At 38.4% G+C, this 13,958-nt stretch overlaps 1 protein-coding gene across 1 annotated transcript in view; it reads left to right on the top strand.

Moving 5' to 3' along the window:
• Window positions 1-5,807, top strand: part of LOC149776788 (Na(+)/citrate cotransporter-like) — a 28,419-nt gene extending 22,612 nt beyond the window's left edge. Inside the window, exons 11-14 of the mRNA XM_089941354.1 lie at window positions 3,186-3,298; window positions 3,718-3,879; window positions 4,383-4,520; window positions 5,012-5,807. Of these exons, the coding sequence (XP_089797480.1) occupies window positions 3,186-3,298; window positions 3,718-3,879; window positions 4,383-4,520; window positions 5,012-5,185 (587 nt within the window). The 3' untranslated portion in view covers window positions 5,186-5,807. The remainder of the gene's footprint in view (window positions 1-3,185; window positions 3,299-3,717; window positions 3,880-4,382; window positions 4,521-5,011) is intronic.
• The last annotated feature ends 8,151 nt before the right edge of the window (window positions 5,808-13,958 follow it).

Here is a 13,958-nt window from a genome sequence, read left to right as displayed (position 1 = left end):
AATGGTGTAGTAACAATGGTGTAACAATGGTGCAACAAGTTAATTTGAAAAAAGACGGGATTAATACAGATGTAGCGGACTCGGAATAAATTTCAAAAAATATTTTGCTAACATGCACAATACACTAACATATGGGATAAAAGTAAAATAACAAAACAAAAATAAAACAACAAACAAACAAAATACCGTCCTTAACCTCCACCACCATACACAAAGAAAAGAAGAAAAAGAAACAAACAAAAGAAAAGAAAATAAACACGTTCAACCGGCACACGTATACTACATAGGAAAAGAAAAAAAAAGTCACTAGGTCGTATTATGAGATCTTAAAAGCAACCTTCGTTGTTACAGATCGTTATCATGTTTATTGAAACATAAACTGTAAATGGATATAATAAATGATTCAGTTATAGCACTAATGGGTAACCAAACCTTATTAATTTAACTGAAAGTTCACGCTCTGATACATAACGGAGAGATCACGCAGAATATCAATATACATAATTTATATTTACCATCTATTATGAACTGACGGCGCTTCTTCAATGTATATTGAGCGGGAATTTACGGGTCGAATTGTCAGCGGTTCGGTTCTGTGTTATTAAACACGAAATTTTAAAACTGCTACAAGTATAACATCTGCTGTTACGAAATGTCCATGTATAGGCGATGAAACCCAAACCCGGTTTATTTTATTTTTATACACTGCTTTGTATTCAGAGTACCGATTCAGGGTGGTTATAACCGGTTTAGGGCGGAAATCTCGGATAATGGTGGGCGATACATTTGTGTTCTTTTGTTTGATTTAGGCCTTGATTGTAATACAGCAGTATGTATTTTGTACCTCCAAGCAAGTATAATGCATTACTTACTGTGTATATGATAGAAAATTTTTAAATTGAACATGTTTTTTTTTTTTTAACGACTCCTCACGGTCAGTGAGCTCTTCCCTTCTGTAGATCGTTGTTGTCACAGAGCTGGTATGCAAACGGACACATGAGGGGTCACAAGAGTACACGAAGTGCCTTGTTAGCTTCCTATGTACAGTAATTAAGGTATTAATCTTGCATCTAGGCATAACTTAGGTATGGTTGCTTATTGCTCTAGGTGAAAAATAGTCGCTTTAAAAGAAATATTTTTGACAGACCTAGACTGGGTACTTTCGGGGGTTGTATATCTTCTGATCAAGAAAATGCAAATGAATTTTTGTTTTCAGAAACCTGCATAATGTATCCAAATTAGTACATGTCTCAACAGATACAAAATGTATCCAGATTAGTACATGTCTTGATAGATACAACATATATCCAATTCAGTAGATATTTTTATAGACACAAACTGTATCCAGATGAGTAGATGTCTTAATAGATACAAAATATATCCAATTTAGTAGATGTCTTGATAGACGCACAATGTATCCAATTTAGTAGATGTCTCGAATGACACTAACTGTATCGATGTCTTGCTAGATACAAAATATATCTAATTTAGTAGATGTCTTGATAGACGCACAATATATCCAATTTAGTAGATGTCTCGAATGACACTAACTGTATCGATGTCTTGCTAGATACAAAATATATCTAATTTAGTAGATGTCTTGAATGACGCACAATGTATCCAATTTAGTAGATGTCTCGAATGACACTAACTGTATCGATGTCTTGGTAAGGACAAAATGTATCCAGGTTAGTAGATGTCTTAACAGATAAAAATGTATCCAATTTACTAGATGTCTTGATAGACACAAAATGTATCAAATTCAGTAGATACCTTGAAAGACATCAATGTATCAAATTCAGTAGATATTTTTTTAGACATAAAATGCATCCAATTTAGTAGATATCTTGATAGACACAAAATGTATCCAATTTAGTAGATGTCTTGATATATACAAATATACCCTCTATACTTAAGTCATCTATTGACATTTTCATGAGTATCATTATCATGTATGATTGTCATGTATCATTGGCTTGTATGATAGTCATGTATCATTGGCTTGTATGATAGTCATGTATCATTGGCTTGGTACCGGGATAGTTTATAATGTTTTTTTTTTTTCTTTCTTCAATCCTTTTGTGATCAACACAAATTCGCATGCCTTACATATGTTACTCCTTTGTCACAGTGAACTGTTTGTATCCCACATCGTTATATTCCTGAAACTTGTTGTATTTAAATATCTCCAGGAATTTGTGTTTCTTAATACAGCCATTCATTGCCTATTCTATAAACGTTTCTGATAAGGATGTCATGTATTGTCAACTGTATCATCACAGTCTCCTTTTCATGCAGGAAGTATTACCATTCATTCCTTTTTCGTCTCCATAATCTTTTAAACTTTTATACCCCATCTTTATGGTTTTATATAAATAACTCTTGACCAGAAAAAGTGATCCCTTTATTTCCCTACTGAAATGTTCCAGTTTGCAAAAATATCGGATCACACAAAATAATTGCCTTATTTCAAATCCCCCCCCCCCCGGTAAAGTTAGGAAGGTGGCTGTGCTCAAATTTTCGTTTTGTACATTTAAATTCTGACTGCTTGACACCTCTTAAATGTTGGTGTTTAAAATGTATCAATTCATAAGTAACAGAGTTTTGACATTTTAATATGTATTCTTCCATCCTTCCTCCAACCAGAATCATGCCTAATAATTATGAGGAATGTTATTGTAAGCATAGACAAACCCTATTTCCCGATTTCATTTAGAGTAAGACATTTCCTCCTTCTACCCTTTCTTCTTGAAAGCAACTAGCTACACCACACGCTTATCTGTGTTCAAATTGTGACAAATAGGCATTATTTAAAGACACCGAAATTATAGATACTTCTCGGTGTCTTTATTCACACCAGCAAGATACTTCTCGGTGTCTTTATTCACACCAGCAAGATACTTCTCGGTGTCTTTATTCATTAATACATGGACAAAACACACGTAAAAAGAAATTATCGTATAATTTTAGTTTCTATACAGTCTGGTAATTTAAAGAGATAAATTTAGAGAGCTATGATTTGATTTTCTGGGTTGGAATCTATCGTTTTCACCAAATCATATTTTATTAATTAAATTTAACGATAGTCAAAATCTTACGGTATACTTACTACTGATGTTCATTTGTTGGATCTTCAATTATTTACTCGAGTTTTGTGTGACAAATGTAATTTTCTTCATATTCAGAATTGCAAGAAAGAACTAAACCGCTCCTCCATTGGTCCGTCGTGCACGAGAAAATGCCGTGGGGAGTGCTTCTTCTTCTTGGCGGCGGATTCGCGATGGCATCTGCGGTGGAGGTAAAACAGAAATATGCTAATTTATCCATGACAGCCGAAGGTTTATGGCAATCCCCTCCAAATTAAAAGATATAGGTGAACGGGAATCGTTCGGCTATTTAACCGTAATTACAATACTTTCAACAGCCACTACTAAATCTGATTAAAAATGGAACATATTATTTACACTTGAATACAACCTATATGTAGAGGAAACTTGTTATGATTATCCTTGCTGATTTCATCTTCTGAATCATTTAAGAAATGTAACATTGTAGCGGATACTTATTCCGCCATTCAGATGGGAAAGATTATAAAGACATAATCATTTGTCAACATATTATGAGATTTTTAAAAATTACACCTGTGTAATACTTTCAGCTTAAAAGTAAATGGATGTGTGAGAAACGTGATTTTCAAAATACGAATTTTTTTTGCAGACGTCCAAACTATCTGTCTGGATCGGAGAGAAAATGTCTGTTTTTAGTGACTTGGAGCCATGGGTCATGAACTTGATACTTTGTTTTATCGTAGCTACGGCAACAGAGGTCACAAGTAACGCTGCCACGTGTACGTTGATGATGCCGATTCTAGCGAAACTGGTGGGTTGTCTTTTCTCGTTCCTTGAAACATATATAACATTATGAATAATTTGAGTGTGTAAAGGAAACAGCGAGTGACAAAAGCAATATTATGAAAGTTTAAGGATATGCATTCAATAAGTCAAAGACGTAAGATTTTGTCTTTGAATTTATTAATTTTGATAAATCGATAAAAGGGGATTCATTATCATGCTCCATTAGCTTATTGTTTCTTTACTATATCATTACTTCGTCTGTCTGTCTGTATGGCTGTCTGTCTGTCAGTGTGTATGTATGTAGGTATGTATGTATGTATGTATGTATGTATGTATGTATGTATCTATGTATGTATGTAGATTGCTTCAATATTACCATATATGAAAAACAATTCATTATAAAATTCATATCAACCTATTAGATTTAGCTCTGTTTGATTCAAATTACCTTTGAGCTAGTTACTAGTTAAGTTTTGTACATTTTATTGAAAATAATATTCATGGTATTATCTTCTTTTCTTTTGGAAGGCGGTCAACTTGAATGTCAACCCTATGTATCTAATGTTCCCAGGGGCCATAGCTACTTCTTTCGCCTTTATGCTCCCTGTTGCAACGCCACCAAATGCTGTTGTATTCTCATATGGTTACTTACGGGTGATTGACATGGTAGGTACATGTTTTTAGTATATCATATGCTAATTATTGAGTTCTGATTGGCTAACTACAGGGATTTATATTAGGACAGCACACACTTTTTACTTTGACTACGGGTTACTATATTTGACTACGGTCATTACACCTGTTTCAGCCAGAATGATTTGTGTGTGTGTGTGTGCGTGTGTGTGTGTGTGTGATTTGGAATTTTAACGTAGCTTTAAAAAATTTTTTCAGTAATATCGCTACGATGTCTGCAGTAAGGCAGTTTATAGTGATGTCTGGCATTGGGACATCATGTCACAGACATATATATATATATATATATATATATATATATATATATATATATATATATATATATATATATATATATATATATATGGGTGTGGTGGGGGGTAGGGGGGTGATTCATACTGATATACAGTTTGTGCTAAATGTGTCAACCTTAGAAATAAAAATTATTATTGTTATTATTATTATTATTATTATTATTATTGCAGGCATCAGCTGGCTTCATGATGAACGTATTTAGCATACCTGTACTTGTATTGACAACGGAAATAATAGGAAATGCTGTATACAACTTCAAGGAACTCCCGGCTGGCTTCCTGGACCATACAGCCACTACAACGGTGGCCTTCCTAGCCAACACTACGAACACAACCATTCTGTAAATATTTGAAGATGGCGCAGAATTCAATTATTTAGATGTTTAAGTCATTTCAGAATTTTTTCAATTATTTAGACTATTTTAAAGCTTTTAGGACTTGGATTACTTAGCTAAAGACCTTGCTATAACGAATAAATAAAATATATATCAGGTAGACAGATTGCTCCGTGTGTTTGGATGGTCATATATATATATATATATATATATATATATATATATATATATATATATATATATATATATATATATATATATATATATATATTATTTATATACTATTATAATGATGTTTAAAATTTTTATAAATATTTTAAATATTCAAATTTTGACGTTTTGGTCTTCATATCTACATTTGGGGAATGTTGCGCGTTTAACAAAAATAAAATTTGGTTTCGTTTGATTTTCAGTTCATTTCCAAAATATCAGCGTTGCACATCAAAAAGAAAATTACATCCGGGTTCTCAAAGTTCATCTACACAAGCATATATGTATGTATTTTCATATTTGAGTAGATCTGCGTTGAAGATGGTTTAATTTTCATATGTGAGCAGAATTACATTCAGATGGTCTAAATTTCATATCAGAGCGTGTACACTCTAAAAATAAAAGATCTTTTGATAATGTAATCACTTTCTTTTGTACTTGTGTTAGTAATTCTCCTTAATACGAATCTTGAACATGTTCAGAGGAACCATTATTCCTGCAAATTTACAATGTACTGTCTACATTAAGGGATCTCATTTTCTCTCACTCGATTGAAATTGTACATTTACCTGGTCCGTAATTGCTTGCAAAAGTTGCAAAAGAAGAAAGTGTTATTTTAATGAAAATCGAAGAATGTTAGTAGTGAATGGGGACACTTTACGGATAATGGGAATTAGCATTAAAAACACCCTTGGGACACTTTACGGATAATGGAAATTTAACATGGAGAAAAATCGTGGGACACTTTACGGACAAGGGGAATTTAACATGGGAATAAATCGTGGGACACTTTACGGACAAGGGGAATTGAACATGGGAATAAATCGTGGGTCACTCTACGGACAAGGGAAATTTAACATGGGATTTTTTTTAAAAAGTTTTTTTAAAATTTAAATTTAAATTTAAATTTAAATTTAGGCAATTCAAAGACTATCTCTTTTCGAGAAATATGGCTGGCCCTGAAAAGGGCCTTTGGGTTTTCTTCTTCTTCTTCTGCTTCTAATTTCTTCTTTTCCTCCACCAACTTCTTATTTTATCTCCAACACTCTTTCTCTTCTTTTTTTTCTCCTTCTCTTCTTTCTTCTCTTCCTCCTCTTCTTCTTTCTTCCTCTTCTCATTTTCCTCTTCTTTTTCAATTTTTTCGTTCCATGTTCTTATTCTTATCTTTTCCTCTTCATCCTCCTTCTCCTCCTTTATTTCTTTCAACAGATCACTGATGATTACCTTCATTTTTCGTAAATTGTTTATCTCCATCTTCACTCGATGGGGACTATATGAATAGTGATCCTCGTTTAGGTTAACCAACATTTGCTCCATCATTCCTAAATTGTCGAGGACGTTTTGCAATTTTTCCATTTTGTCAAGGTGGTTCGAAGCCATCTTCTTTTTTATTCTGTACAGAATGGTTTGAACGACGAATACTGTGGGTTCTTATACTCAAAGCGCGAACGTGAAGGAAAACATCCCCTAAAAACATAAAATGGATCTTACCTAGATCATGACCCAACATCGCGCGTACGTGAAGGAAAACATCCCCCTACTTTCTCATTTCTTATAATATAACCCTAACTATACTCTCCACATTTGCTAAGAAACCCATAATCTACTATTCCCACAAACATACCTGAGCTCTTACAAACACAAACACACAAACTTATACCCTCACACTATCTTAAAAAAGAGTTAGTGTTTATATACACACTACTCTACCTACACACATTGGCAAATCCATTGTTATTTCTTTTCTAGAGTATTGGGTAGCCCTGAAAAGGGCTGTTTTTTTTTTTTTTTTTTTTAAACTCCAGATGCACCTATCTAATGGTTGCACCTTCCTGGCCTTGCGCCGCACACGCATCTTCTTCCCCAGTCTTCTTTCACCTTTCTTCTAGGGAGCGCAGAGGGAGGATGATTCGCTTCAGCACCCCAATCCTCTGTTTCAGGAATATTAAACGACATCATCTCTTCTCTTTTCTTTTCCTCCTCTTCCCTCTGTCTTCTCTCCTCTTCTTCCTTCTTTATTCTTGCTTCTTCTACTATAGCCTCCGCTGATAGTTCGTTTACTATCCGCCTGGCATATTCCAGGTGCATCTGGAGTTCTAACAGTTTCACTATTCTGCTAGTCATTCTTCTGGCTGTGTTGATCAATCAACAAGGGTAGCTGGACTGCCGAACGAGTTTCAATTTATACTGAAAGCGCGAACGTGAAGGAAAACATCCCCCTAAAAACATAAAATTCATCTTACCTAGATCATGACCAAAAAAACAAACAAAAAACAACAACGCGCGGACCTAAAAGAAACACTCGCTCACTTTTTTATGCTACCCATCACTTCAATAGACTATCCACATACGCAAAGCAATCCAATCTAACCCAAAATATACACCTCAAACAGCCCAAAAAACAAACATCATTTTAATCTACTATCCACACCAACCTACTTTATCACTTACAAACACAATCACACAAACACATACCCTCACTTTTTTTTGAAAAAGAGTTAGTGTTTATTTTCACACTACTCCACCTTCACACATTGGCAAATTAATAGTTATTTCTTTTCTAGAGTATTGGGTAGCCCTGAAAAGGGCTGTTTTTTTGTTTGCTATGGCATTCTTTTTTAGTTTCTAAGAATGCGATGTCCTCTGATTATAGACTTTCTGGCAATAGGTCTGCTTCTTCGGAAAGAGAAGAAGAACTCTTTGGTGTCGATACGGCAATCGACAAAGCCTCTGTCAGGTTCAGGTTGCTGCTGCTGTTGTTGTTGTTGTTGTTGTTGTTGTTGTTGCTGTTTTTGAAGTCTGTACTTCTCTGTCCATTCTTCTTTCTCCCTGTTCACTTCTTCTCTGAAGAGCTCTTCTATCAGGTCTTCAGTGATTTTTAACATTCTCACGTTCTCTATTTCTTCTGGCTTCGGTATCAGACTGTGTCTGACCCTATGCAAATTCACGTAGGCTTCGTTGAGCTTAGCTAGTTTGGAGCACATCTTCGTAGGAGGATGAGTCGACAATGGATGGTTAGACTGGAAACAACCCCGGTTCTTAAAGTGAAAGCGCGGACGTGAAGGAAAACATCCCCCACACGGTTTTCGATTCGCAACGTTCAGTGATTGTCATGAGAGGGATAGTAAGAAATGAAAGAGCATCAATTCAACATTCTTCTAGCTAAACAAAAGACAAAAGCATTTTTTCAAAACACAACATTTTTTATTCAAAAATCACTTAACACTAAACAACAACTCTAACATTTTTAACAATAATCCAACACTATAACATCAAACAATTTTTTCAAATCACAAACATTTTTTCTCAATTGACAATCTATTTCAAACAGGGCTGACAACGTTGTGAATGAAATTGTGATTTCCACTGTTGGAAATCATTAGGCCATTGATGGACACTACGTTTCCTAGCTTGAGACAAAAGATAAGCATAATGGTCACAAAACCATCGATCTACTTTCACATCGTTTCTAGCAGAAGAACGAGGATCAAAATGAGTCACTAAATGTTCTAAGGAATAGCCCAGGCTGCGATGATGCAGAAAATACACACAGTACTGTCCACACACCAAGGAATCTGTGCCTTGTAATTTCACGTTATTGAATCGGGTAGTCTGAGCATTTCTTCTCATAAAGTCGATGATATCGTCTTCCAAAGGGGGCAATCCGTACGAATCGAAATATTCCACACATCCTTCTTGAGGAAAGTAAACGGCTACCCAGTGGGTTCCTGGGAGATGACTTTCGTCCGTGTTGATCACGTAAGCTTGATGGTCTTTAGGTTTGCGATGAGGGAGTTCATCTTTAGCACAGACGACAGGATTCCAAGAAGCCGTATACGAACTGTGGTTCAAAAGGTAATAAAGTTCCCAGGTATCCATTGATTTGTGTGTTTTTTTCTTCACAGGTAATAATAAGTCGTCAATTCGATCCTGACTTTTTGCTTGAAAATGTCTGACGAATAAACGGTTATTCGTTCTGTTTCCTCACTCTGATTCAGGAGAGCTTCGATACGATGGATCTCTTGAGTGGTTAATGCTGGACAAGAATGTTCACGCAAGTCTTTATACCACTGGTGCAACACGTCTTTATTCGAGATGAGACTCCAAGCTTCGTCCAGATACTCGTCCAATTTTTCTTCTTGACTTAACATCAGGCATTTATCGTGTTGAATTTGACTGGGATGATCGTTTTGACATCCATAGCAATTTTTCTTGATCAATTCCGTCATTTTGTCGACCAAGTGTTTGGCAAAACAGGAGACTAAATGGGCTTCTTGTTCTGGCCATCTCGACTTCATCAAAACTTCTTCGTCTTTGTCTTGAGATTCTTCTCCTTCCACGGTCTCCTCACATTTCGTCTCCAAAGTTTCTCCACTTTGTAAAGAGGGATAACAGTCTTCCATGGCTTTCTAATAATCTAGAATGACTTCTCTCAAACTGTTGATTTCTATGGTATTATCGAATTCTGCATACAGGATGACGTTCACTGTCTCTGTCAGAGGATTTGCAAACTGAAGTTCCACACGAATCTGGCCAGATTTTATAGGGTGGAAATGTCCCTCGTCGCTGCCTTGGTCTGGAGTGAAATCGAAAGCCCACAAAGCATAGCCTCCGTCATAATCGTTGTACGTAATGCCGTGAGTGGTGTTGGTTCCTAACTGTCCGGTGGCTTCGTATAGGGACAAGTACGATCTCAAGTAATTGTTCTTGGCAAAGTCAGGTTCGAAAGGTCGGGTACACAAGGTCTTGCCATCACGACTGACTTCGATTTTCTTTACGTCGAAGTGTTGAAAGTTAAAAGGATTTTGATTGAAAGCTCCGTTGAAGGCTGCATTCGAGACCATACCAAGGATCAAACGTTTGGGTAACTGTCCTTGGAACAGATGATCTTCGGTTATGGATTGTAGTCCAGCAGAAATGGTGAACGTTTTCACTTCCACACGTCGGATGGGATACTTGGCGGTCGTTCTGCTCAACGTCTGACTGATGTCGTTTGCCACTTTGGGTAACACTTCCACGCGCCGTACGTAGAGTCTGGCTTGTAGGATTGTGCTTTTAGGATTGCCACCTTTAGTAGCATCACTATCAGCCAACAAATGGAAAGCGGCACTGCTGCGATTCAGTCTCAGGCGCACATTGACACCGTTCAGCAAATATTTCTCTTGCAACCACATGTCCAAATGCAAACGATCCATCAGTTCTAAACTCTTTCCACCTAGGATTTTCTTTTGTCTTTCCTCAAAGCCGTCATTGTCTTTTTTTAATGTGTTGAACTCGTTCGCTTCGTCAGGTTCCCACAGCACACAAGCATTGAGATGAGTATCCTTGGCATCTATTCCGTACGTCAAGAGATTTTCCAGGTAGGCACGGTAAGGGTAAGTATCCATGCTACTGCTGACTAGTTTGTTATTCAAGTACAAGTCCACTGAGCTGAACAAGGAATGCATGAAATTGTTGACGGGAGCTATATTCTCAGTGTCTTCTACTGCACCATCCTCCTTATCTAGAACTTGGACTTTCAGGTACAAGTAACTGCTATTCAGATCGATGTAATCTTCGGGCTGTCCTTTGATTTCAAACTCGATGGGAGCTGAGGCTGCCAATGAGGAGACGGGATGAAATTCCACCCATTGGGATTCTTGCATGGTCATCATGGTGGGGGGCATGGCAAACAGATCCAGTTCCGTCTTGGAACAAGCGCAAGACTCTCGGTGCATCATTTTTTGTTGTTGCTGTGTTTCAATAATCGAAAACGTCTAAGTCTCGAACGGTTCTTCTTTTCTTGGCCTTTCTCGCTTGAAGTCTGGTGAAAGGGTGTTTTCTTCTTCGTCGTCTCTTTCTGCCTTGTCCTTGCTGAATGCTTGACTCGGTAGCCTGCAGGGCATTTATAGGTGTGTCTCGTCGGCCTAAAATGTCTTTGCCCGTTTGCAGCAAGACATTTTTGCCTGCCCTCATGAAGGCTTCTTTAGGGTTCTGTTTGTCGATGATGACATTTTGGAGAAATTCTTTGCCTTGTGTCAGTGCCGCATCTTTCAAGGCGTGCAATCCTCGTGTCACCATCGGTTTCAACACTGGGGCCACCGAACGAAAGGCCGATTTTAACATGTCTCCTAAACCGTGTCCTCGCTGTCGAGCCACCCCTTGGTACACTGGATACATGACTTACTTACGAGTCGTGAGAGAACCGTTTTCGAAAATGGAGTTTCACCGTGACTTTTCCTTTGTTAGTGAATGGAATATTTTGTCCCAAATCTCCTTTTATAGTAATGTTGACCGTGTCCAAATACGACTTAGTGACCGGCAAATAGTGAGGATGGACAAATTCGCGGTGGACGTGATAAGTGTTTCCACCTTCCTCGTCAGCGTTTGTGGCAGAATCTACTTTGAAAGGAATGACACGCAGTAACGGTACGGAGGTGTGTCCCACCACGTTGTATTCCACCACATCGGAGTACACGAACATCAAATTCAGTCCTTGGTTCAGTTCTACCGGGGTACGAAAATACTGGCCAAAAGTCACGTTGTCGAAAATGACTGGTAATTCGGGTGATGTTTTTCGTTCTAAGTTCTTCCTCAGCTCCGTGTCCCCGCCCAACATGTCATACAATTCAGGACAAAATATAATGGACACGATTTTACTTCGCTCAAATTTCATCAAGAAGCGACGAGCTACTTTGTGGTACTCCATGGTGACACTTTTGTTCCTGAAATTGTCCTTCTTAAAAACTTCCCCAAACACACCATTAAACTTGGAGGCTATGGCGCTGACCAAATGATGACCACTGAAATAATAGCCTGGGGGAATCACAAAGTTGTAGGTCCACGTTTTAAGTTGAGAATCATAGATTTTATTGTCATATTTGACATTCTTATCCAAGTACTCTTGCAATGGCTCGTCATGAACTTCCACCGTAAAAGTATTTTGCTGGGCAATGACATTGAGGACTTGGGTCGGGTGAATCATTTCTACTAAAGCCACTTCCCAATGGGCTTCGTGATCTAAGGGGATGGCTTGAGGTAATTTGGCTGTGTAACAGCACAACGTGTTGTTGGGAAACACCTCCATGGAACTGTCACTGGGTAAGGTTAAGTAAAATTGGTTTTGGTGACTCATAATTCCAGAGTTCTGTGGCTGTCCGAGGGAATATTAGTGGATGTCAGAGGTGTGTCTCCGCCCAAAATGGGGTTCTGATTGTGGTTGGACTGGTGACTGGCACTGGCACTGGACACAACGTTCCCGTTCGAGGAGAATTTCAGGGAGGGATTGGGAAGTAGGTAACCGATGCAACTGCTCAATAAAATGGTCCACAATTGTTTGTCTCCTTGTTGCAAACTCAAATTGGCGATGGCTGCTCCGATGACACAATACACCACGAAGATTTGGCAGAAAAAGACGATTTGCGTTTTAGGCACACGTTCTCCACACCACACCCACAAGGGTTGTTTTTGTAAATCTTGCACAGAAGAACTAGGGGAAGAAGGACTGGTCGACGTAGCTGCGTCTGATGTGTGAAAGGGCATGATGGTCACTTCTTCTTTTTATAGTCGATGACTTGCGAAGCGTCGATCCAAGAATCGAAACTGGGTGGATATCCTTTCCAACGTACTTTGACTTCTTTGACACGTCGTTTGCCCACTTTACGGGTTCTGCGTTCGAGAATGCTTTCGATGTCGTACACGTCGTCTTCTTTTTTGGTGACACGTTGTAACTCGGGCAAATAAAACGTTCCTTTGAGTACTTCTCCGTTCATGTCTTCCAATTTATAGACGGCAGGATGACGGCCATGCACTCGTCCAGTGACGCGAAACAATTCGGTCGTCCAGTTAGGTAAGTAACCTTTGTCGAAAGTGCGTTTGGTTTTGCCAATGCGCACCCAATCTCCTACGGCCAACTCTCCACTTTTCTTAGGGACAGCCCTCGTCGGGGACGTACCGAACAGGCGCTCGAACACCAGCACTTCGTTGTCGGGAGTCACGTCTTGCGGGGCACGTCCGATGCTTCGATGGTAAGATTGGTTGTACGCTTGCACCAGGTGCGGTAAGATGTCGATGTACTTCAGAGTGTGGTGATGCGTAAAATATTTCCACATGCGTTCTTTCAAAGTGCGTTGAAAACGCTCCACGATGCTGGCTTTGGTTTCGGGATTCTCGGTGGTAAAAAATGAATGTCACGTTTCTTTAATTCTTTTTGGAAAGCTTGGTTCAGAAATTCGGTGCCTTTGTCCGTTTGCCATCGAAGAGGGTGACGACCGCTTTGTTTCAACACCCGTTGCAGGGCTCGCACTAACTCGCTGCTCGATTTGGAAGTCAAAGGCACGACCCAGGCAAATTTGGAAAAGACGTCGATGACACAAAACAAATATTTGTAACCACGATTGTAGCTGGCCAAATGAGAGACATCGGCTAAATCGGCTTGCCATTGATGATCGATGCCTTCCACTCGGGTGCGACTTCTGGCAAACTTGCGTCGAATGGGTTTGTGTAAAGTGTAGGTAGCTTGTTCTTGTAACCATCGTTGCACTTGAGGTAAACGGAGACTTTTCAGTCGGGTTTTGGCAGCACGATACAATTTT

This window comes from Sinohyriopsis cumingii, chromosome 18 (assembly GCF_028554795.1).
Source record: "Sinohyriopsis cumingii isolate HCF-2022 chromosome 18, ASM2855479v2, whole genome shotgun sequence".
In the NCBI taxonomy this organism is placed as follows: Eukaryota; Metazoa; Mollusca; class Bivalvia; order Unionida; family Unionidae; genus Sinohyriopsis; species Sinohyriopsis cumingii.
The sequence above is the reverse complement of the archived record's forward strand: the minus strand, read 5'-3'. Positions and strand labels throughout refer to the sequence as shown.